This window comes from Salminus brasiliensis, chromosome 3 (genome assembly GCF_030463535.1).
Source record: "Salminus brasiliensis chromosome 3, fSalBra1.hap2, whole genome shotgun sequence".
Taxonomy (NCBI): domain Eukaryota; kingdom Metazoa; phylum Chordata; class Actinopteri; order Characiformes; family Bryconidae; genus Salminus; species Salminus brasiliensis.
In genome coordinates, this window is record NC_132880.1 from 28,347,809 (window position 1) to 28,374,064 (window position 26,256).

At 41.7% G+C, this 26,256-nt stretch overlaps 1 protein-coding gene across 5 annotated transcripts in view; it reads right to left on the reverse strand.

Annotated features, from left to right (window-relative positions):
• The window catches only part of ptp4a3a (protein tyrosine phosphatase 4A3a), a 44,276-nt gene that overhangs the window by 9,131 nt on the left and 8,889 nt on the right, over positions 1 to 26,256 (reverse strand). For 2 of the 5 annotated variants that reach the window (XM_072675827.1, XM_072675830.1), the window contains exons 2-4: positions 10,386 to 10,892; positions 4,772 to 4,864; positions 448 to 578 (exon numbers count right to left, since the gene is read on the reverse strand). In XM_072675827.1, coding sequence (XP_072531928.1) covers positions 448 to 578; positions 4,772 to 4,864; positions 10,386 to 10,490 — 329 coding nt within the window. In that variant the 5' untranslated portion in view covers positions 10,491 to 10,892. Of the gene's footprint in view, positions 1 to 447; positions 579 to 4,771; positions 4,865 to 10,385; positions 10,893 to 22,522; positions 22,745 to 26,256 lie in introns of those variants that run through there. The other 3 variants (XM_072675831.1, XM_072675828.1, XM_072675829.1) reach the window with 3 other exon arrangements.

Below are 26,256 nucleotides of genomic sequence, written 5' to 3' on the forward strand. Positions count from 1 at the left end.
TAAAATTCTCAATTATGTAATGTAAAATTTGTGTGCTATTTTTAAACTGTGGTGAAATCTGAGATTTCAGGCTTAAAGTAGTCCAGCAGACTAAGGTGCTGCCAAGACCTGAAGATCACTGGTTCAATTTGGCTTTGCTCTCTCTGGGTAAGTAGATGCCACTCTCTCTCCCAACATCCCTTCAGTGTGTAGCATGGGCATTTGCTAGCTGATGCATTAGAGCTGGGTACCCAGCCCTTTCCTTTAAGCACTTTGGTTACCCGGTGATGCTGCAATGACAGTAGTTCGAAAAGAGTGGCTTTGCGCTCATTTTAGAGGAGGCATGAGTAAGTCCTTATTCTCCTGGTGTACGTAGCATTACATGTGTTTGGGGGGAGATCAGCTTATTGGTCATCTACTAAACATAAAAAAAAAAACCCAAAGCTACTATAAACTATAACGACTGACCTTCCGAGGCCTGCCACACAGTGCACAGCCACACAGCAGCCGGGCTCCTCCATGAAGCGTCTTCTCAGCAAGCTCAGCCAGTCCTCTACCACCTTAGACGGAGGAGGAGCACCATCATCAAACGGCCAGTCCTGTGGAGATACACACACCATGGGCAGCTTAAGCGACGGCACTCTGAGCTGGTGCTAGAGTGCAAGCTTTGCAGCAATACAGTAAACAAACAGCATTCAAAACCATTCAACTATTATAATTACATAAAAAGAGAGGAGATAGTTTAGTGAGTCATCATTGTGTTTTTTACATCATTGTGTGTGATGTAATACTACCAGCTGACCTGAAATGACCATGCTCAACACAGCACAAATGTGTCATCTTCTCAATCATTGCTGGCTCAGTCAGAAGTGAGCCAAGCTAGATCAAGTAGAAGTTAAGCTGAGTGTCATCTGGGGATCAATGGTCAAAACGCTCACAGCACAGAGTAAACACTCTGGATGGTTAGAGGACTACTCTTCATATTACAGTCATTGGGAATACCAGGAGAAATCCTGGTGGACCGCTGAGAGGAGGAAAAATTTGTTGAACTCCTCGTAAAACATTTGTGCAGCCCAGAATGTGTGTGTGTTAATGTCACTTCTGCTGTAGTCTCATTCAAAATGAGCAGAGACCAAAAGAAACAAGCAGCATCTGCTAGCGGAACAGTGGAGTGGGTCTATGTTGGCTTTTATGCAACAGAAATTCAAATGTAAATTATGAAGATGAAGCAAAAACAGCAGCAGAAGAAGCAGAACCAGCAAAAGTAACAGATACAACAGTAGCAAAAAAAGCACCTAAAGAAGTATAAGGAGCAGACGCTGCAGAGGCAGCTGGAGAAGAAGCAGCAGCAGAAGCAGCTCATACTAATGATCAGGTTTCTCTCTGTTGGACAGCAGGCTTTCATATTTACTTGTTATGAAGAATGATGTCACAGAACAGCTTTCTAACCTATTGTGGGTTTATCATCAACCAACCACATTTCATTACAAAATGAATCAAGTGTTGTTTAATTACTGTTGTACTGAATCCAGTTAAACACATCACTGTACTCTACTGTGCTTGACCGCACAAGTGCTGCATGCCTTGTGTATCAAGCATCTTAAAAACATGCTCCCCACCCCTAAAATGCAACCCTGGGCTCTAGCGAGGCATCACATAGACGATAGAACATGATGCCAGAGTGCTGGCATGTACATGTGACTCTCTGACCTAAAGGTGAACAAGGGGGTCAGAGTTCTTCTAGGAAAAACATTTGGCCGTCCATACAAACCGGCATGCGGGGCCCTTGATGAAGGGAAACGTGGCATGTGCGAACTGATGCAACTGATACACACAAAGCAGCATGTCCACGTAGGCACCAGGGCTCACACACACACACACACACACACACAGATCTGACACAGAAACTGGGCAGAGGCGCAGCTCTGATTATAGGGCTTACTCGCAGAATAGATACAGATAAGCAGGCATTCCAATTATAGGCCAACAGCGCTGCCATCACTGCACTGATGAGTGAAAGAAAACACACAAGTGTTTAACACACCCACACAGAGCCTGAGGGACATGACAGTGAGCAGTAACAGTGTGTGACATCTCAAAAGCCGGGGATGGGGGGGGGATGGGGGGGGCGGTTGTTGGGAGGGGACTTTTGAAGTTTTTTTCCCCACAAGTCCTTGTCTATGCTGTAAATTCCAATGTTTAGGTTATAAGACACTTTTTGTTTTTAAATAAATGAACGTGACAGTGTATAGATGAGCTGTTCCTTTATCAGAGAACAAATCAGGAAAAGCTTGAGCGCAACATCAGATAAAACACATACTTTAATATGGCCCCCCATTAATTACAGTAATTGGCAGCCCAAACTGGGGGAAAAATCTAAAAATAAAAAAAAAAGTCAGGAAAGTGTTTAGAACCTAAACATGCATAAAGTATGACTGGGCAAAAAGGGAACAAATATTTTATATAATATATAAATAAATATATAAACCTGCGTTTGTATTTTTTTGTATTTACATAACTCTATCTTTGAAATATCGTAAAATGTAGTTCTTTAACTATCATTACTAAGTTTAGCCGAGTTTATGCCGAATCGGATGATACTGAACGTGGTTGGTGGCAGAGACTCATGTCAAGGATAATGAAACAATGTCACTATTTAACTCCAGAATGATCTGATACATGACCCACAAAACCAGTTCAATCCTGATAGAAAATGATAACAGAATCCACTCAGGCCTCTATTTTTATTATTATTATTATTAATTAATGCAAGGAACACCACTGGATCACAGTGGAACATGGGTCCGCTGACATGGACTTACAGGAGGGGAGCATTCAGCGCTAATAGGGATGCTTATGAGCACCATTGTTGGTGACATTTACAAAACAAAAATGGGACACCCTACAGCCTTGCACACGTAGTAGAAGGACTGGGGGGTGCAAAGGGTGCACTTTTATACTTAAATCTTAAAAAGGTTAATCAACTTATATCCACATTCCTGATTGATGCTCTTAACCAGAGTGGCTTACGTTTCAGTTATATTACACAGGTAGATCAGTGTAGTGTTAAGAGTCTTAACTCCTATTGGTGTAACGTGGTATACTTGCCAGGCAGGGGAATTATTATTGGCCAGGAAATGATCATATCATCTGGCTTGTAATTCAAAGTGTAATTTTAAGTGTTGTCTCCACCTTTTCTAGGAGTCTTTGCACAGAAGCTCAAGTCCAGTGATGTCATTTAGGCTGGATAAACAGCCATGGCCTACTTTGCAAATTAGGTAGTAGGTCCTCCACACACACACACACACACACACACACACAAAAGTGAAAACAGGCATACACTTAGGAGTATTAAAGGCTCTGAACAACGCACAGTGTGATCTAGCTGCTCATTAAACCAAAAAGGTATTCAGCTCCAAAGGCACAGACGTAACTCTCTCTGTGTTTACTTTTGTAACACACACACACACACACACACACACACACACACACACACACACACAGTGAGAACACTGATGATTGTCCCCATGAGGGTCATGATCGTCAGCAACCAGTGTGCCAAATGGCTCCTGTCTCTTGAGTACTAAACAGGTACACACACACACACACACACACACACACACACACACACTTTTCTAATGCACCGACACACACCACATGAACGATCAAGGCCCGTTTGCGTCACCATTCATACTGAGGATGCGCTGGTTTAATTTTCGAGTGGCATGTGCTGTTCCTGGTAGGTATGAACCAACCATAAGAGATTAAGTACTGTACAAACATATCATTTTAAACATTTTGGTTTATAAATAAAAAAATAAATAAACAACCACACAACTCAAATTTCAGTTGCATCAGGGCCACCTCCAACAACAGTATCAGGCTGTCAGAAACCACATAAGCAAGCTTATTTGATACTGGTGGAGAAGAATGTCACCATCACCCAAAAACCTCAGATCTCCAAAATGACATTACAGGAGAAGGAAAAAACCTTTGCACCTTCTTTTTGGTCCATTCATCATGACACTCTCATACAATGCAAATAACTGCTAGTTTTAGGTTATATCAAAAAGTGCAAAATGACCAAAACGGAGTTACAAGGTCTTTGTGTGACGCCGACAATAAGGTACCGACAGCTGCAGGAGCCTCACGGCTACAGCGTAAAACTACAGACGCACATTTCGGACAGTAAGCAGGTCTTGACGGATCGACTACATCTGGAGGAAGAGGGGAAAGAAAATGTGTAGAAAACTATGATTTTTAGCCAAACTGTCGCTTTAGGCCCTACATTCTTATTAACTGGGTGCTTAACGGTTAAAAACTCATGTCCATGACAAGGATTGGACAGAGGGGTGCTGGTGTATTACAGCACTGTCCAAGTTTCCTTCAGCTACCAGAAGGCAGCGAAGTCTGGACTTACGCAACAGCTTGCTTTCAATCTCCCTTTTCTGAGCAGCTTCACTGTGAGAAAGTCAAAGAAAAGAAGAAGAAAAAAAATAGCAGGGGGTGGGGGGGGGGGGGGGGCTGCAGAAATGGAGGCCACACGAACAGACCAGGCAGTGCTGCTTCCATGGCAACAGAGAAACGTTGACGATGGTAATAAGAAACACGTGTAGTAACTCGGAGGAGAACAGCCCTGTGTTACGGAGCCAGCGAGTGTGTGTAAAAACACAGGCTATGTGAGGTCTGTGACTATTTGATAACAGTTACAGAGCTCCCAGAGAACTCGCTGTTCCCAGCTCTCTCTATGGAGAGAGGTGTGAATAGTGAGACAGCGCACACACACACTCACCACCACGGTGATGCCATCCTTCTCCAGAGGGGTTTTATCATAGGTCACTTCACACACACGCACCACCGTCGTGGCACCGTACTTCTTCAGGTCCTGAAAAAGAAACAGACGACAAAGAGATTTAAATACATCTGAACATACAGTACACAGGGTTACACAGATGTGCACATGCACACACACCTTGCCTATTCCATGTAGACAAGTATTGCCAATAGAATAGGACTCTCTGGAGCAGATAAACATAAACCTATTGGCACAATGCCTAATGCCAGGTGGGGTATAAAGCCCCATCCAGCATTGAGCTATGGAGCGGCGGACAAATGTTCTCTGAAAGGAAGGCGCTCCATCCTATACTCTAGTGATGAGCTGGGGAGTTGGGGATGAGGTGTGGTGGTGATCATCCAACATCCTAATCACTATCGCTTTTGTTGCTAAATGCGATCAAATCCTTACAGCAATGATCCAAAATCTAGTAGAAAGACTTCACTGAGCAGTATAGACAGTTACTGCAACAAAAGCAGGATAAACTTAATTTAAAATGTTTTTTTTTTTTGTTTTTTTAAAGATCTTCAATATTGTATCTGAGGTCGTCATTATTTTTTGGAAGAAACAATGAATAAGCATGTGTCCCAATACTTTTGTCCCCATACTGTAAATACATGCGTCTCACATTGATGAATTTTAGTCAAAGATTTTTGTAGATTGATCCACAGATTAATCCAAATGGTCCATTTAGTGTCTTTTCTAAACGGTCTTTCAAAAAAAAAAAGGAAATTGGCCTGTGCAAAATTTGGGCACTTTACAGCATCAGCACTTATTAACAACCCTTTTGGCAGAAATCACAGTATGCACACACTTTTTGAAGCCAGCAAGTCTTTCTGCTCTTGTAGTTGCAGCAGAAGGCCTCCAATTCTAAGATACTTGAGGGGTCTTGCATGCTTGTTTAAATGTCCACCAGCAAGCATTCCAACAGCCTCAGTCTGGGTCTCTTCAGGTGGTCCATGGTGAATTTCAGACATACTCTGGATCATTATCCTGTTGCAGAAGCCTCCTCTTTTCAGCTTTAATTCTTTTAACAGATGTTTTGACACAGGATAGGCTGGTACTTTGTGTAATTCATTCTTCCCTCCACTCGTGCAATATTAGACTCATAACCACACAGCATGATACATCCACCCCCATGCTTCACAGTCGGCAAGGTGTTCTTTCCATGAAACGCAGTTCCTTTGCAATCTCCAAATATTCCTTTGCTGAATGTGGCCAAAAAGTTCTACCAGTCCAAAGCGCTTTCCAAAGCTCATCCGGCTTGTCAAGATGCTCTGGAGCATGCAGTTATGTAATGATGTTGTAGACAAGGTTTGCATCTTATGACTCATACATCAGGATTGTTTGTGCAAGCGATGCCGCAGCGTGTAATGGTGCATCACCCTCTGGATCCCGTCACACTTTCGTGCAGGTTCGTGGCAGTCATTTGCCTGTCCTACTAGCATAAGAGCAGTTCTCTTAAAGATTCTCCTAGGTCTCACCTTGGCCTTGCCCTCAAGAGCAATTTCTTAAGAACATTACATAGGGTTGAAGCCTTTTTATAGCTTTCCCTGCTTTGTGAATACTGATTACTTTTAGTTCTTGGATCTTTAGACAGTTGCTAAGAGGAGTCCATGTTTGAGCAGTGTTACCACAAAGGTTAAAGAGTATTTACAAAGCTTTAAAAAATGGAAACTTCAGCCAAGAGTTAAAATATACATACAACTGAGTAAAAACACACTACAAGTGTTTACTGAGCAGCATGAAAGTGCAATCTGTAAACATCCAGTTTGAACTGCAACTGTGAATGATGATGAAGTCTGAACATTACAGATACATATATAAAAATGCCAGGTTTTAAGCATGGAAATATGCTTATGCTTAGCAGCTGTTTTAGATGTGTTTATCCAATCTGTTTACTTACAGGAAGAAACACACATCACATTCCAACCAGACAGTGCAAGATGGTCCAGAGTTCATTAAGCAAAACTCATGTACAATTTGAACACCAATGAGAGTTGTGGGATTGTGTTGGGAAAAGTGTGGAGAGGAAAATTGCAGCAATTGTAGGAGGTATGTGGACATCATGTGTGGGAAGCAGTTCACTTGGATGTTTTTTTTTGTTTAATACATCTTGAAGACTAGAGGAGCTAAAAAAGAAATATTTGCTCAGTTAGGTTTTTGTTGTATGATGTTCGTCTATCTACTGCTGAAGTTTTGTATCCCATTCACTTCTTAGTCCATACAGTCCATATATGAAAATTAAGCTACAGAAACAGACAATTTTGAATTCCACCTATTCAAGCTGCACTTCAAGTGTTTCAGGGTTCTTGGCACTTTTTTGAGGGAAGCACAATACAGTGCATCCGTTTAGAGACAAGGCTATTTATTGGTTTGTTGGTCAAATGTTTTCTATTTTCTACCCTATTTGGTATTGCCAATTAACCCACCCATTCATAAACGTCAGCCGAAAGTTTGTACTTTTTGCCAATAAACCCAAGTTACAATGGGGGTCACAAGTTCAATTCCTGAGGCATGTTGCTTTGCCATGTACTCGTAACTTCTCCTTGCACTAGCAATTATCGACACGTTTTCTCCGATAAATACAAAGCCAATGGGAAGCCTACGAGCAGAGAGGAAAGTGCAGAATCCCCAGCTCCACCAAACACTGCTTAAGCAGCATCTACCCACCCCAAGAGAAAATGGCCAATTGCGCGCTCTCGGACTTCGGCAGCTGATGGCAAAGCGGCATGGCTCAGAAATCGAACTCGTGACCCCTGGGTCAGTGCAGTAGTGCATTAGACCACTGAGCCACTCTGAGCCCCAGAGAAGAGGTTGTTTACATACAGTTGCAATCAAATTTCTTCAACCACCACTCTAAATTAGGTTTATTGGCAAAATGTACAATAAACTAATAAGCTCTTTTTCCAAATTCAACACAAAATACCACTTTTAACTTGACAAGCGTCTTTAGTAATTAATAGAGACCCTTTAGCTGTTACGACCTGCTGCAAGCATGACGCACAGCCAGACACCAGCTTCTGGCAGTGTTCCTGAGGAATCTTAGCCTATTCCTCATGGGCAGTGGCCTCCAGTTCGCTAACATTCTTGGGTCTGCGTTCTGCAACCACCTTCTTCAAATCCCACCAAAGATTCTCTATGGGGGATCAAGTCGGGCAACTGTGACGCTGACTCCGAAGTCTTCCAGGACTACTTCTGAAAATATGCAAGTCTCATGGGGGGGGGGTCTTATGTAGCTCCATCAAAGTAACATAGTGCAGTAGTTCAGACCCAGGACAGGCAATGACAGACGCCATTCTCACTATTAAAAGTCACTGGACCATCAAAATGATTGTAAAGCTGTTACTTTAAGGCACAATTGACACAATGTAGCTGTAAGTAACTGCAAATGGAGAAAGAACTTCCACTCATGTGGACTAAAACATTGCTCGTGCCCCCAAACATTTGCCATAACCAGAAAAACGTCACGTTGAGCTCCGCGTAATATAAAGGGAGATGGAAGGACGTATTTGTTGCCGTATGCTGAGAGAGTAAAGCACATCAGGCTTGCAAGAGTCCGCAGAGGGTTCCTTTCAGAGACTGCATGTGCTCTACATGTGCAGAGACAGCAGATCACACGGTGCTTCCTTCTTCCCTGCCATGTGACAGCAGTCCAGGGACAGGTCGCCGTGGCAACGGGGGCTTTGTGGATGCAGCATTATGTGCACGCTTTCTCAGGCAGATAAGAACGAGTGGGCTCTCCAACAGTTTTCTTAAGATAGAGCATGTGAACAGAGTAGAGATGTACTGCCAAAACATATTTCTGTGTACGTGTGCGTATATGTGTGCGTAAGTGTAGGCGCACGAATGTGGGCGCGACCTCAGCAAAAAAAGGAACACAGTGATTCAGCTTAAGCAGAATGAAATAGAAGGGCATTCAAAGTGCACAGCTTCAGTTTCATATCACAGCGGATTCTGGATAGCAACGATATCCTGATATTACTCCTCCAAAACATCAGCACTACACCGATGTTTACTTTAGACTGTTATTCCAGGTGGATATTTGATTAAATTCCAGAAGAGCAGAATGGTTCAATGCTGCTCAGCTACCGCTCTTAAAATACAGGCATTGAAATCCATAATTTGTTACATTAATACAAGCTGTATTGCTCTGTAACGCTGATCCAGGCAGATTTAGTTCAAAGTTTCATGCAGATAATGCTAATTCTTCATTAATGACACTTTAAAAATAAATAATTAATTCATTATTTGGTGGCAACAATACCAGTCCACCCCCCCCCCCTGCTCAAAGTATTACAACATCAAGTCTTTTGTATTATCTATATGTTGAAGACAAAAACCTTTTATCTCCATTTTAATCTGGAAGTTGTTCTTTTACATTTAATAGACAAACAGAAATTCTCTTCCATTGAAAGACTGGGCTGAGTTCCATTGAAAGTTGAGGTTATTTCCCTAACTAGGACAGTTACTGGTTTGGAGATAAAAGGTTTTTGTGTGACAGCAATGTTATTATAGTCATATAAACTGTCTTCAGTGTACTGTAAAAAACATTATATATACCCTGAAGATATTTCTTGTTTTAGCAAATTCTGCTGCTACCATCTTGAGCTACATCATAAGTAAAGATTAGCAAGTCCAGTAGAGACACAGGAATGCAAGCCCAAGCCATAAACCTACCTACCTACCACCATGCTTAAACAAGAAGCCTGCAAGTTTCGGATCCTTAGCCCTGGACCCCTTAGCCCTGGACCCCTTAGCCCTGGACCCCTTAGCCCTGGACCCCGAGCCCTGGACCCCGAGCCCTGGACCCCGAGCCCTGGACCCCGAGCCCTGGACCCCGAGCCCTGGACCCCGAGCCCTGGACCCATTTCTTTACACTTTGGTCTTTCTAAGAGTGCCTTCACATCTATAGTTTGTTTGCTCTGGTCTGAATCAGTAAATAAGTTTGTGAAGTTGGAGCGTTTTCCCCTTGGTTTGGTTTGCTTTCCCACAAGGAAAAATCCAAGCACATCAAAATGCCATTTAGCTCAAACTTGAAGCACTCTTCATAGCTGGGTTAGATCGAGGTCTGATCGCATTCTGACCATAAACCTTTGTTTGGGACCAGACTAAGATCACCTCCTCCAAGGGTCTCTGCACATCCTGTCCACATTAGTGTAATAGTCACACCTGTCCAAATTAATCGCACCCAGGGTGAAAAAGAATTAGAGTCTGATTTAACTGGATAAAAAGGTGCAGGAGTGAAAATACAGTAATATGTAGGATTTAAATATCAGAAAATTGAAACTGAAAAGCTAAAATTCTGATCTGCTGTCTTATAAGCATCATTCATTCTCCGACCCAAATTTCAACAACAGAAATCACCTTGCTGTTTTGACACTTTTGGAGGAGACCTCATCTCTTCCTAGGACTCTATGTGGTTTACAATTCCCAATTTCCATCATAGGACATAATGGTATTCACTTTAATATTAGGATACCCTCCAAAGCCTAGATGAAAGAGTGTAGTGAGAAGAGAATGAGAAATGTGCTTGTAATTAATGCAGTAAAACCAAAGTGAAATCCGTCACCTCGATGAAGGTGCTGAGGGTGGAGTTGGTGGGGTTGTGAGTGATCAGAAATCTCATGTTCTTGTAGCGAACCTCCACAGGAGCCGGCCTGTTCATCCTGGCCATGCTTCCTCTTCTAAAAGTCCAAACTTTAAGAGAAACTTTGTCGACTGAAGTGACTAACTGGACTCCACCAGTTATAGCCACCAGTGTTCGCCTTTGCTGATTCGTATTTTATTCTTCTTTTATTGTAAAATCAAAACAAAACAAGGCTCATTCAAGACTCTCAGCAGTCCTTGAGTCGTATTCCCTTAGCTACACAAGCCTCTATGACTGCTTCCTTTTGCCAGGAATGCGAAAAATCACCCCATTAGCTGCCAGGAAGCAGGGACTGTAGTGCCTCACAGTGTCCAGAGATCAGCGCAGGGCATCCTTCCCCAGTTTAAAAGCTGCAATGTTGAGCATGGCAGTAATCTCCAGCCCTCTGCAGGAACGCCATGAAGTTCACAACCCAGGCAATGGCAGCTGCTGAAAGGCAGAAAGAGAGAGAGGAGGTCATTTTGAATGTTAACATAATTTGTTAAGTTCAAATTTTAAGCTAGTATGAGGAACTAAACAGAATTTCCAGCTCACCACCAGTGTCTGCCTTTGCTAGTGCACATTTGTTTTTTCTACACAGCCCTGGGGCTCAACTGATGCTTTCTGAGCCAGCAGAGGATCTACACAGACTTCAACAGTCACTATACCCTAGTTTTCAGGAGGCTTTTTATGGCTCACATCAAAGGACACATTAGAATCTCAGCCTTTCAGTCTATGCACGTATGACGTAGCCCTCCCTGTTCCCCCTTAGGGGGATATTGAGATCATCCCATCCATCCCATTGCGTATTGTTGCTGTCAAATCCGAGCATCTCCAGGAGAAGGCAAAAACATTCACTATTAAAACATATTTCAGATTTTTTTTTTACCCATTTTCTCCCCAATTTGGATTGCCAGTTATACAGGCCATACGTATTCTCCCCCTATCCTGACACTAGTGAGGGTGAAGACCAACACACGCCCCCCTTCGACACATTTGCAGCCAACCAGCACCTCTTTTTCAAATTGCAAAATTTCAATTATTGGTTGCACCGGGCAACCAACAAAACCAACCTGATGGCTAACCATTCACTTTTAATGTAATGAGACTTTACACAGGACAGTTTCAAGTATTGTTGTTGCCTTCATCAGGAAATGTTTACACAACTTAAATATCAGCTGGTGAGCTTAAATACTAAAGAAATATCTAAAGAAACATGATTTTGATATGGCATTGAACACAACTGACTGATGATTTGAATTAAGACATTTATTTTCTTCCAAAAAAGGCAACACTGGGCTAAACAAACTGTAGTAACCCTACAGAAATACATTATGTTTCCAGATAAAATAATATAAATTTCTACATAAATGATCAGACATCAGACATTATGTACACATGATAAATGTTTATATTGATTGTATTATGTAAAATGATGATTATGGGATTAATATGAAGTCATATAGGGTGATTTTAGGGTAGAGTTTAGTAGTGTAGAGAGGGGAGATGGTTTATTAGTGTTTTACTTTAGACCTGCTGGTTGGAAAATCAGCTGATTCTGAATTCAAATTATTTTGGAAAACCTAAGCGATGGAAATGCTGTGTGTGCATTCCTAGCAAAGCTGAATAGCAGACGTATTGCTGTTTGGAGCCTGACTCTTCCAGGAAGTGGTAATGCTACGACAAATCTGCCACAAGATCACCGGCAATTACTTTCAAATATTTTAAACTACAGCATTCAATCTCATTACTTTCCCAGTCAACTTTTGAAAAGAACCACCATGCCACTAAACCCTGTGTTTATTCCACATCAACTTCATCCTACCTCAAGAAGATTCGTGTCTCGGTATGAGGTTTTATCCTCTTTGGTTCTTTGTTTTTGTGCACTGGGGGAAAAATAAAACAGAATGCAGCATAATGGGCAGAATGCTAGTTTAACTGGAGAAGAATACAGAAGGCTAACGATAGGCCAATCACCCTCGTATATAAACAGCTTTTTCATAGAAATCCAGCCTTAAATCAGAGCAACAAAGGCAGCTACACTTGGGAATAAACCACCATGAGATGGATGAAGAGTTTCTTAATGAGGTCCTTTGGGGAAAGGTACCCACCCACACTTTTAGGAAAGCTTTCAGAGTAAAAGTTTGTTACAGTACAGGGCTACAGTTCACCTAAAACTCCTCACTTCTTTTGCTGGACAGACTGAATAGGCCCATCATACAATCCTGAAGTAAACAAGCAAGCCAGAAAGAAACCGCTAGGTGTACGGCTGCACGCTAATGGCATAAACTGTTATTTTTATACTATATATTGAAATCACAATAATAATTCAACCAATTCAGATGATTTTTTACAGCACGATTATCTAAAATCTACAGAATAGTCAGTCTTCATGTTCAAGACTATTCATTTACAAATGCATATATAGTCGATTTTTATGAAAAGGAATTATGTATAAAGTAAATTGCATTATATTCACATGATTAACTGGTACAGTCAACAATCAATGTAATATGACCATTCAAAACCACTGTAGTACTGCAGATTTAGACCCGCAGCTCAAATACTTCACGTCTCCCTGAAGGAATCCCTGATTGTAGTTGCTTATTGTTCAAGCAAAGCTTTTAAACAATTTTAAACAAACCGTTTTTAAAAAGGGCCCTTGCAGGAGACATGCGGCTAAATTAACCAACAGCCAACTAATAATAAGCAGAATATCATCTCTATTGCTGGTACTTGGGGATTGGAACGCCGCTAACTGCATTGCGTTATTTTGGTGAAGCGGGCAGAGCAGTAGTTGCGGGAACTGCATATTCTTACATTTACATTTAAGGCATTTAGCAGACGCTCTTATCCAGAACGACTTACAAAAGTGCTTTGCTATTCAATAACCCAAGTGATATTCTTTAATATTACTCTACTGCCTCCATGCTTTTCACTTTCAGTGACTGTTCTGTATCTCTCAGATTGTTCGGATATACATGTAAGCATGTCCTTCTTTAATTGGTTGGTTAAAAGCGCAAATTTCACATCACAGCAGGGGGAGCCCAGGAGCAAGGCATTTTAAATCTTGCAGAATGCTACTTTAAAAATAAAACAAGGCCAAATACATATTATATGATTAATCGCAAAAAGCTACACCAACTAAGGAAAATAATCATGGGTAAACTATTAGCGTTATAATAAGCCTGTCAACATACGAGTTAATAGGTCAACAAGTTTCTAACCAGCCATCGCTCAGTACAGACACAGCAGTTGCACATTTTCTCACACGGTTTTGCCCGAGCAGAGGATTCTGGATGAAACGCCTGGATGAAAATGTAGTTAAACGCAGTCAAAGTGCTAGAAGTTTTTTTTCATGCTTCACTGTAAAACAGTTCCACACAGCAGACTCTAAACTGTTACCTTCCAAGAACGCGCCTCACTGCTGCAGGCTGGGAATAATGCCAAGGATCAGCCTTGAATCGAGCCTAAAGTAGCCAACACCGGATCCAGCAAATATTATTAATCGTGCACCCCCCAACTGAAGATGACACCATAGTACAGTACAGAGAAGAGCCACCAATCGCTAGAAACTGTATTGAGAAAAGCTCACAAGATGACAAACAAACAGAAGAGCAGTCTCTGCAGGGGAACAGAGCTGGGCCCTAAGGTGCCGGAAGGTTAATTGGGTTGACGGCTTCGTTTTCTGTACACGGGGGGCAACCGCCTGTCACGGCAAACACAGACACACTTGTTAAGATCAGAAAAACAAACTGCAGAGGCATCCATCCACAGAGATGAGGTTTTTTTTTAAATCCAAACTCTCCCTGAACCACAGACTGACCACGATGCTGCTGCGACTGCACTGTGAGTCTTCTTTCACAGTACAATTACCCAGCTTTTTCCCATAAGAGCAAAATAACAAGTAAATATTTGCACTGATGATGTTAAGAGCTGCTGTGGGCATCTGGGACTTTTGGATGAGAGTGCGTAAAAATAAACCACAGAGGGAAAAAAGGAGAAAGACTGAGGGAGAGAAAGAGTGAGAGAGAGGGAGGCAATAAAGTTTAATTGACAGCAAAAAGAGAAAAGATGGATTTCTCAAGGATGGGGGCGGGAGGCCCTCATTAGGGGGTCTGAAGTGGGTTGGTTCAGCTCTGCTGCAATAAGGTATCAGACGGACTGGAAAGGAAAAGCAAACACTCGAGACCACCTGCATAGAGAAGCCCACCCAATCCCCACGAATCCACTTCATACTTCCACGTGACCTTGTCATGTTGGGATATTCCATAAAACCAGGCAGACAGGGCTTGCCGACAGGGCTGACTGATATCAAGTACTTACGATATATTTTCAAGCAGCATATTGCAAGAATTGCCATTTTTGCTCCTAGGCTCCCCCTACATGAGGAAAGTGTAATTCACCTTTACACTCCAGTACATACAAATTGTGCTTTGTACACAAGCAGTTTACATGTCGAGAGACACAGAAAAACAAAGCAGCGGGTGGTCTGACGTACGCTGTTCTCACAGTAGCAGCATTCTGCGTCTCGAGTGCCAATGGTAATATGCCAATTTTCCTATTACAGGTGAGTGGAGCATCAACTAGGGCTGCACAAAATATCATTTTAGCATCGCTATTGCAATGTGCTCATGCACAAGAGTCGCATCACAGAACAAACCAAGGGTATTATAAATTCCATGATACATTACACTACTGACTTCAGGTGAAATTTGGTCATTCTGTTTTTTTTTTTTTTTAAGAAATTGCAATACATATTGTATAAATGTAATATACTGCGATGTCAGTGCCCCCCCATCATACAGCTGTAGCATCAACATAATTTTGATGCTGTTATTTGTAGGCAGCCCTCACAAGGTCTCAAGTACGCTTCACCAAAGTCACATAGCGCAGAAGCATCGTTCTGGATCTGAAGAGGCAACGACAGATGGCATTCTCCCTTTTAGGCATCAGTTTACTATCTTAAATGATTTTCACACGGTTATGTTAAGCTACAGCTACTACATAAGGGGATGCTACCAGTGCTTGGAGGGTGAAGGCTAGCACATGCTGAAGTGATTCTTTCAATGATTTTTCTTCAACTTCTAAAGCAACATTAGCTGTTGATGAATTAGAGCTGAACACACTTGGAGAACTCTAACAGCCAGTTTTGATGCATCAACTGGCCTTGCACTGAGGCATGAGGGTGGATCCTCCCCACCCAGAGAGAGCAAGGCCAATTGTGCACTCTTTGACCAAGCATCACTTGCGATCAGACTGTCTACTCTCTAGTCTTTTAAACAGGACTGTTGACTGTTATTTTAAACTTTGCTGTTGGGACTTCTGGTCGTTGCTAGGTAATAGCCGTGTAAAATGGGCCAATGGGCTTAGTGTCTGGAGTGCCAACGGTCAATGATAAAGCTGCTATATAGGATTAAAAAATGGCTCTTCGAGTCAGAACAGCAGAATCCCTTTTGGTGCTTTAAAGAACCTTTATTTAAAAAGGTCCACATACACAGGATTGTCCACTATGGCAGAGGATCATTTCAAGCTTTGAAAGTGTTCATTGAACTGTGCTGTTTCTACATAGAACAACTGCCTTTATTACCCTTTAACAGTCATTTTCTTTATTCTATTGTAGATAGATAGATTTTAGGCATTTCACCCACATACAGTATGTTTATTTACACAGGAGCCATGTTTCTTAGCATCCTAGCTGCCTAAAGTCTGAGCCTAGCATTGGACAGGTCTAATAACAGGTGCTATTTTTGCTCAAGTACAGACCGTGCCAGAAAGATAGCTGTTTCAGCATTCTAGTTGTTTTGATTTTCTAATGACGGACTGACGGACTAATGGCCAGTGGCATAGCTAATGTTTTCTTTGGAGCAGGGTAATCCAATGATTGAGAGCATTTCACAATCAAGTACTGAGGTTCTACAAACAAAAATGGGCTCTGTACAACACCAAAAAAAAACATATTAAGCCTTTTGAAAACTGCAACATCTTCAAGTGGCAAAAAAAAATGCTAAGCCTTTATAAAGACTTATAAAAACATACATTTGAACGTAATGCTTCTACAGTCATACGCAAAGAAGCTCAGACACCCCTGTTCAAACGGAACTGTTCTACAGAAAAACTTAGGTAGGATATTTTTTCTGCACATTTTGAACATGGTTGGTCACTCTACTCGTACAGTACAGTGACATTTTCTTCACATGTCCCAGTTTAAAAAGCCAGGGTCAAGGCCATGCAACGTGTCCCTGAAGCAGAAAGGGTTAAGGGCTTTGCTCAAGGGCTGCAACTTATGATAACCTTACCCCAAACAACTTTTCAAGCAGTTTCACGGTCAGCCAAATTTCCAATCTGAATACAGTCATGCGAGTATAACTAGAATTGCAGCACACTCCAGTCATCAGTTTGGTGTCCAGTGATCAGTATCGCTTTCTTAAAATACCCTTTTACTCGTCTTGATGTTCTGACAATCAAGCAGGTTTAATATTATTAATATTTCCTGGACAAATGGACAAACTACTACACACACACACACACACACACACACACACTGGCAGCTGTGGCCAAAAGCTGCTTCTGATTCTGCCCCACTGTTCAACAGTTTCTCTACTTTTACAGTTCCATCAGGAGCATAATGAGAAATAATGACTGGAGGAATCTAGGATGCAGTTTTGCAAACAGTGACCCGGCAAGATTCTCAGTCTTTGCAAAATCATAGTCTGTGACTACAAACTCAAGACAGATATGTCTTTAGATGAGAGAGCACATACGATTTTAGACTTGCAGTGTCTTAGTGTATGATCAGCATTAGCAGACTCTGGTATAGAACCCACAACCTTGTGATCCATCACACAGTGTGCCACAAGGGCCACAAAAATTATGCATTCAATTAAGAACAAATTTAATTATTAACTGAATTCAATATATTGGAAATGCAATATATATATATATATATATATATATATATTACATTACAATAAATAAACTGTGTATTAAACCAGGCTATTGTGTTAGTGTTATTTTTACTTTACTAATCAGGAAAGGAAGACAGAGCAAGAGCAAATGTTAAAATGAGTACCACACAAACTAAACAACTGCTGATTTATCAGTAAGGTAAATTTGAACTGATTTTATTAAAAGGAGAGTCTTGTTTTTGGAGTGTCTGACTTTACACCTCATTTATACTGCTATTTTTCCCCCTTCTCCATTCTTTTTGGGTCCACTCATCATTTCAGACATTATTTTTGGACACAGAAACATCGGCACTATATATTTTTAACAGTTTTTGGCAAAAGACAGAATACGAGTTCATGAAAAACTCCTTACTACCATTTTGCTACGACCACAACGGTGGTCACAAACAGGTCCAACGAACGCCAAAGCGTGGAGCGTGTTTAGCAGAGGCAGGTCTGAGGCCATTTCCAGCAGAGTCTTTCACAAACACCTTACAGTGATGAGGCGTGTGGACCTGTTGCTCCGTCTGGGGCGACCTGCATATTAAAAATAGGCCAAGCAGCTGCCTTGTGATGCATTTAGCCTGAGAGGAGCCAGACGGCTGGATATGAAGGGGGGGTGTGTGTGTGTGTGTGTGGGGGGGGGGGTTGTTTTTAAGTTAATCTTGCTTAGGGAAGTTTGTTTGAAAGACTATCATTCTGAGAAATGGAAAATCTGTAATTAAATCTGGATCTACTAAGCTGCTCATCAGGGAAAAAGCAGCATCATGAAATCTGCTGGAAAATGTGAGATTAATATCAGTTGTTGGCATGAGGTCAGAAGTATCAGACATGTATTAGCTGACTCAGTCATTGCTTGGGATAGAGACTTCTATATGTACATGGTGTTAGAAAGTCCACTAAACAGCCAGAAATGAAGGACTGATTACATAATTACATATTACACAGAAAATCACTCAAACGGAATTCAGTATCAGATGTTTGAGTGTTTAGTGAGTCCAGTCTTCAGCTTTTTTTTTTTTTTTTTTTTTTTTTCTGCGTCCATTCTTATCAGGAGACCCACTTTCAGTTCAAATCTGCAGAGCCATTTTTCCAACCCTCCAAAGTATAGTCTCAGAAGTTGGAGCACTTTCTGCTTCTCACCATTCAAGTAATCCCTAACACACTCAACGATTTATTGAGGTCTGGAATCTGAAGTGGTCAGACCATTGTTCTGAGAACAGCAGCAGCAGCTTATCTATTCTCTTGCCTCAGTAAGAGCTTCTCGATCAGCTCCATATCTTCTCAGATCCGCGGTGTTGAGTCATCTTCTTACAGTGGAAAGGATAGAGACGTTTTTCAGGGAAAGTGGAGCTCGATTTTCTCCTTTTTCTCAAAGCTTTGAGTGCTGTCTATTTGGCTGGGGAAGTGTCGGTGGTCCACAAACTCTTGCACAGTTGATAGGGGTGCCGTTTTATTTGCATCTTTGAATGAGTTAAGCAAACTCTAGGTTTGGAACCTTCTCCTTACTCATGACGGGGGATTATCTTCTAGCTGTTCACCTCAAAAATATCTCCTGGAAAATGAGGAACTTCTGGTTGTCCTGACCCAAAATAATAAAGAACACACATTTACACACAACTCATTTATAAACTATCCATTGTCATGTTCTCCCAGAGGAAGGCCATCATGCTCCTGAGGAAATCTCTCCCAGAGGAAGGCCAGTATTTCCGGTTAGCAAATCAATCCTTCATTAAAAGTAAATCGAGATAAATCCATACAGTGAGTTCACAGAGAAGCCAGTATCTTCAAACTATCATACCAATAACTTTACCTACCAACAAGTAAAAAATGATAGACAACAGAATGAATCGGGCTGGTCTCTCTAATTTGATGCGTGGTGTTCAACGCTCAGGAATTTCTGAAAGCAACAGAGAGACGAGACAAAGCAGACATTGCATAACAGGACCGTCTCTTCCCTGGCAACCAGTGGAACAGCATCATGAGTAAGAGGTTGTGGCTTGGTGTGCCGATGGGAACGGGACACTTAATTCAGCACAGCAGCTGAAATCCCCCCCACCCACCCACCCACACACACACCCCCTCAGGGTGCAAATCTGTTACACCATGCCCACAAACGCACTCCCCCCACGCACACACACATCCATATAATTGATGGCCTCCCAGGAATTTCAAAAGCATGTAAATACTATAGACGCACATATGAGCTCCGTGTACGTGTGACTTTTCACGTGCTGAGGAGGACAGCAAGTTCTCCAGGCACATACGTTTGCATGCAATATACATTTAAGGGATTGAATAAAGTTTCGAATTAGATGGTGTTCAAAATAACCTGAGAAATTCGAAGCCTTTAAAGAACTGAAACACCACTGATTCACAGTGGACTGGAAATGCCTCCGAACTGCTTTTTGAAGGTCATGCTTTTTTCTTTTATGAACGTTCTGTTCGGCACGCCATATCTCTGACCTATGAGATACCATTTTTAATATCATAGTTCTGGAACGGGACCACCATCATGATCTTTCAAATGCTTGAGAGCACTAAAGACTTATTTTAATAAATTTTAGGAATTAATAAATTATAAAAAAAAGCTGCACAATGTGGAAATAAAATGCAATGTTCACATTAAATACTACAGGAAAAGATGAAAATCCTGCACCTTATATTTGGTTACACATACAACCTAGTCCATTCCCATGACAGTGGTTGAGATGGGCTTAACCCAGCGAAGCACTAAGTCTATACTTCAAATGTTGCTGTATAACACTACGTTCAGGGCCAAGTAATCAGATTCATGTAGCAAATAGACTGATATACTACAAGAACTAATAAAAAAACCCAACATAATACCTACACCCAGACCATCCCCTTCATCCACTACTCACTGCATTGCAAGCTCTTCACAAGGGTCTTCAGGTAGGCACCTCCCTTCGCCATCTTGCCTCTCTGAATGAAGCCCACAATACTTCCGGAATGCTCATCATTGAAGTCTGGCGTCCGAGACCCACTTTCCTCCACTCACTCTACACTAACAGCATATGTACCCCACAGCCTATCCCTCCCACCACATCACACCACACCTTCAGAAGTATTTGCTTAAGAACCATTGGTGAATTAGATCCATGGTGTTTCGTCTATGGCATCGCTTAAAGAAGCATTTGTAGCACCTTTTGCTGACAAGAGCATACTATATAGTTGGCCATTTCTGAGAAAGAATTAACCTGAAAAGTCCTGCCAGACATACCAAACGAGAGACTTTTATCTGTGTAAAAACAGCATTTGAAGGAAATGGTCACATGATGAACCCAGAGAGCCCCCATGGTTCCTGCACTGACATTCCTTACTGATAGCTACCAGTCAGCAGCTGAGGAGGTCCTCTGTACAGCAAAACAGGAAGAGGCCCGCAAGACACAAGCCTTAGGCTAGCGCGCAACACATTCATATATGCCGGAGGTTCCAGTTAAAATCTGCCTGGACCTATCCTTAACTAAAGCTACCCATATGAGAGATACCACCCCTTTTGATAGTCCATTTACCAACATATATGACTTCAGGTACAGCGTATTGTATACAGTACATTGCAGGACATGCATACAGTAGATTGCATTTAAAAACAGGTGTCCAGCATTTCTTCTGAAATTAAGGGTATTAATAGGGAGTTTGTCCTAATTTGCAGTTGTAAGAGCTCTTACTTTTCGGGGAAGGCTTTACACTAGATGTTTGAACATTGCTGCAAGGAGACTTCGATTCCATTTAGACACACGAGAGCATTAGTATGGTTAAGTACCGGCGTTAGATGATTAGTTCCGGCACTCCAACTCATCCAAAAGGTACTGGATGGAGTTCTATTACTCCAGAGGACAGCGTTCTGGGGAAACGTATACCCCTCTAACCACTTGGTACTGGACATGGCAACCTTAGGCTCATGTAGAGCTGCTCCAGAGTGGCCCAATCTATTGGCCAATGCTTTTCTATGGAAATTACACAACCTGTGTGGAATGGGTGCACCCTAAAGTAGCTGAATTCAGCTTCAATAAAGGGTATCTTAAAACTGTTGGACATGCTTATAAAATCGTTTAAATAAACAATGATTTTGCAGTTATTACATACCTATGATGATCCTATATGGTTGGATATAAAAAAATTGTGTTAGCTAGACGTTTAACTACTCTAGTTGATGTTAGCTAGATGTTAGTATCTACTCTAGATGTTCAATGGGTCCCGAAATGGTGAAAATACTTCTGTAACAAACTCACACATCGGCACATCGTCCACCGAGGAGAAAAAAAAAAACTTGCCTAAAAAAAAAGTTGCAATTTAAAATATTGCGATACCGTGAGCAAGGCAATATAATGCTTTTTTTTTTATAAACATAGCATGAACAACCATCATATGTATAAAATCTGTGCAAAAGATCGGCTGTTCTGCAATCAGAACAGTGGGATCTGAAGACAACGGTCAGGGTTAAAACACAACACAGAATAAGTCAGTGTCTGCCACCAATCTTTACATGTAAACTATTTGTCCGAATGGGTATTTGTGACCGCACAAAAGGTAAATAGGTAAATCTGCCGTTTGACCTTATATATCCTATTTATTTGCTGAAAAGCTTTCCAATATGATTTTCTGCCATTTCTTTAGCAGTCTATCTACCTGCCCCCTCTGACCACTGCGTGAACAGAGTTTGATTACAGAAAACACAAAAGTAAACCACTTTTCTCCAAGTGCTGGCTGCAGTGGTGCACAGTAAGCTTTTTCCATTTGGTTGCACAACATGGGACTGTTATGGAAAGCTTTCAAATTCTCAGGTCAGGATAACTAACTTGACACGTACAGTCTGAAATAAAGCAGGTCACACATAACAGCTGTCTAATGCACATGTAACGTCAGGTCAGCTCTAGCACGCCGACCTCGTCAGCAGCGCTCTCACGTTTCTGAAGCACATGGCAGAGGTTTCTAATGCAGTTCTAAGACACACCGCAGATTCAAGATTCAATCCCTAACACGGAGCACCTCAAAAACACAGACCTTCAAATTATACCAGTGCCAAAATATCGCCTGACGAATCCCCAAACAGCTCATTATGAGCTTTATGAACAATTTACGAGCTGTTATGGTGTGCCAGACGCTTACCTTTAGCCTCGAGTTGAGTCAGCGATACGCTGTGCCGCTTTTAGAGACCATCTGAGGCGAAGAGAAATTACCCTGAGGTGTTTTGACTCATTCTGTTTTCTGAACCCGCAGGATCGCTCAGCTGTAAAGTGCAACACAGGATGTTAGGGTGGTAGAACAGGTGCCTTTCCCTGAAAAACATCAGGCTGACTGTGTTTGTGCCTTTTGGTTCAACAGGTCACAGATCGCTAACCTCCGTTAGAGCCCTCCACTTCTGAAAACACACGGAGGCTGAAGCAGGACAACCTGGCCTTCCTCTAAACCAGCAGAGAGCAGGAACTCGCCATTCTAACAGCGTTCAGAAAAGGTCAGGAATGCCCAAATTTGGCAGGGCAGTGATTGAGAACACAACACAGGAAATCCCTTATCCTGTCTCCAAAGCATCCCCACACCCACAAGTCTGCAGTCTGAAGAAAACATGGTATCAATAACTGACCACAAAGTCTCTCGTCGTCCTGTAGGATCACAAACGCTTGAACATAGTGCTTCAACGGAACTCCACGGGCCAACTGTTAAACAGAGCAAGCTGAATGAATTAATAAACCAAATATTGCCAACATTTCTTACATACAGTCTAAATGACGAGGCATGACGCATGTAGGCAACGCACCAGGCTATCTTGTCTTTTATACTACATTACTGCATTCCTGTTATTTCTGCGTTTTTGCCTTGCCCGGGTCTTCGCTGCTTCTGCAGCTGGGAGTTTTCAAACGACACACTGATGTTATTCTGATGTCAGAGGGTTTCCTGTATGAGACTTGCAGCTGGACCTTCAGGCTTGTGAAAAAAATAAGAGGAAAGACAACAGAATGGGTGGTTGGGAGGGGGCTTAAATCATAAGACACTTAGAGCACACACACACATTTCTCCAATAATGACTAAATTAAACCATCATTTAGCATGGAAACATGCAGTGCCTCCAATCTCCCTACTTTGAAACTGAGAAAACCGTAGCCATTCTGTCAGCTCGAACCAGTCTGGGCATTCTTCATTGACCTCGCGCTTCTGTCTGCAGAACTTCCACTCACTAGATGTTGTTCTTTATTTTACCCTTCTGAGTAAACTCAAGACTCCCAGGAGATCTGCAGCCCTTCTGACACCAACAACCATGCCACATTCATAATCCCTTCAGTCTGGCAGTTGATGTAAACATTACCTGAAGCTACAGACACTGCTGCCATTTAATAGGCAGATTTGATAATTGTATGAATTACTAGGTCCCAATCTTTTAGCCCCAGCCCCCATCACCACAGCGTTGCAGAAACGGCTGCAGTTTTAAACTTCTAAATAAGACCCTCTGATTTGCTCATTAGCCCAAGTATTTCACCGGGGGAGCTCACCGATTTTCTTTCACACTCAAAGAAATAAGAATGCCTGTAAATAAATAATTTTAAAAAGCCTTAAATGTCATCATTGTAGAGTATTTGTGCATTTGGTGAAGAATGCCCAAAAATGGGAATTGTGGACCAATTCACATCAGACTTTTTTAAAGTACATTTCTGCTGCTTCTGACAAATATTTATTAAATGGATTAAATCCACTTTGATTTGCATGCCAAATAAATAACATTGATGTGAGTATGGTTACAAACAATAATAAAATGCGAATGCGCGATGAGAACGCAGAGTCAAATGTATTCTGCTTTTGAAATACCAGTCAAATCTAAACATTGCTCTCATATTAAAAACTTCTTATTTGTAGGCAATAATCCACAGATACCAATACAGTTTCTATTCCATCAAGCAACGCTACCATTTCTAAGGACATGAACATCTAATTCACCACTCTGCTTCCCATCAATTCTGCATGAATCAAATGTCCACCATGTCTATATTCTATTAAATTCATGACGCAGAATGCAGGTGTGAAGGAATTCAGCTGGAGAAGTCTCTTTGGAAGCATGGGATGGGGGGTGTCAAACAGAAATCTGTAATTGGCCACAGCGACGCAAATCTCCAATCTCTCCCTGTAATGAAATGCTTGAATCTACCATGCAAATCCCCCAGTGCAAGAGCTTTTACCCTTTTACCATCCTGCATTGGGACTTCACAGGCACTTTTACCCCTAATCAAATCCTCCCCCCACCACTTTTCTTGTGCAGCAGAGAGAAAGGGCCAGCCACAGAAGAGCTTGAAAAGGTCAGACAGATCTGAGTGAGGACCTTTTAGTCTGGGCCATCGTTCAATGTGGTTTAATTCTGCCACATATTTACATAGTAACCTCAAACTTAACACCTACAAGTGTTTCCCCCAATCTGAATTTAACAATGCGAGACAGTTTATGCACTCATTTAACGCTCAATCCTCCTGTGTGAAAAAGTAACTGCCCTCTTCCTTTCTGTAGCTAGTTTACACCCTCCTTAATGGCAATAAAGGCAACCAAATGCTTTCTGCAATTAATAGATAAGTGTCTCAATGCTGTGGAGGATTTTTTTTGGTTTACCTCATCTTGATAGTACTGATCTTCCCATCTAGTTACTGAATTGAATCAGTCTCCTAATGCAGAGTATCAGCAGATAGCAATCCAATCTTTGTGTTGGTATGTTTAGATAGGATTTGTGCTGCTGAATAATACTGTACAAGTACGTACAATCACTTTCTTTTTCCTAACAGTTTCTAGAATTAGACATTTTGGACTGCTTTATTTAGTTTTACACATTTCTTACTGTTGAATAGTGTCTTTAATATCTTATATTCCTTCCTGATCAATCAGCTTTCACCAGAATGCACCATGATTGGTTTTCTAAAGTGTGTGTTAGCATTAATATTAGCCTACTCATCACCACTCTGAATGCGCTGTTCAATGATTATTTCAAAATAAAGAAAGGTGTGTGGTTCTCCTGCCGGTACAACAGAGCGTTTCCTTGATGGTTTTATATGGTTTTAGATGTTTTCATGCTCCAATGTAAAATAGCTCCACACTGCAGACCCTAAACTCTTCTGTTTACCTCCTGAGAACGTCCACACTGCTGCCAGCTACAAATAAGGTTCGTTAATGGCGCCTTGAGGACATCAAATGGTGCACTGAACACCATGGTTAAAACAAAGACTCGAAAGATTAAAATAGTTGATACCCAATTCATTTAAATATGCCTTGAACAGCCCCAATTCTGACCCACTGACCCTACATGTAAGTTTGAATTGTTTATTTTTTTATTGTCTACTACTATCACACTACCACCACCATGCTTCACAGTTGGTTCGTACTCCTGATGGTTGGGTCATGAATGCTGATCTTCGGCAAGAGAGGCCTGCTGTTCCTTAGAAGTTGCTCTTGGGTTCCTTGTCAATTCCTGGACGACTGTACACCTTGCTCTCGAATGGATCATCATCTCCAAACTTTCTTCTCCTAAACAGTGTGGTCTGGATAGTAGTTCAGGTGTAGTCTTAGCCCCCTAAAAGTGGCTTTGCATCCTTCTCCAGACTGATAAGCACCCACATATAGCATATATTGGCACAAATTCCGAAATTCCGAAAGGGGTACAACCATGTTTTTACAGCCCTGTATAACAGAGGGTGCTCAGACTCACAGTCTAAGAAAAGACATTCAAGAGACTTAACTTTTCTCCCCAGCTCCCTTTTTGTTCGAATCCCAAGCCAACGTCAAATCAGGCTCGAGCAGCCACCCGTGACCCTCAACTGGAGTAATTAATGAGGGGGGATTTATAAGCACTTCATGAAATGAGAAGAATAATC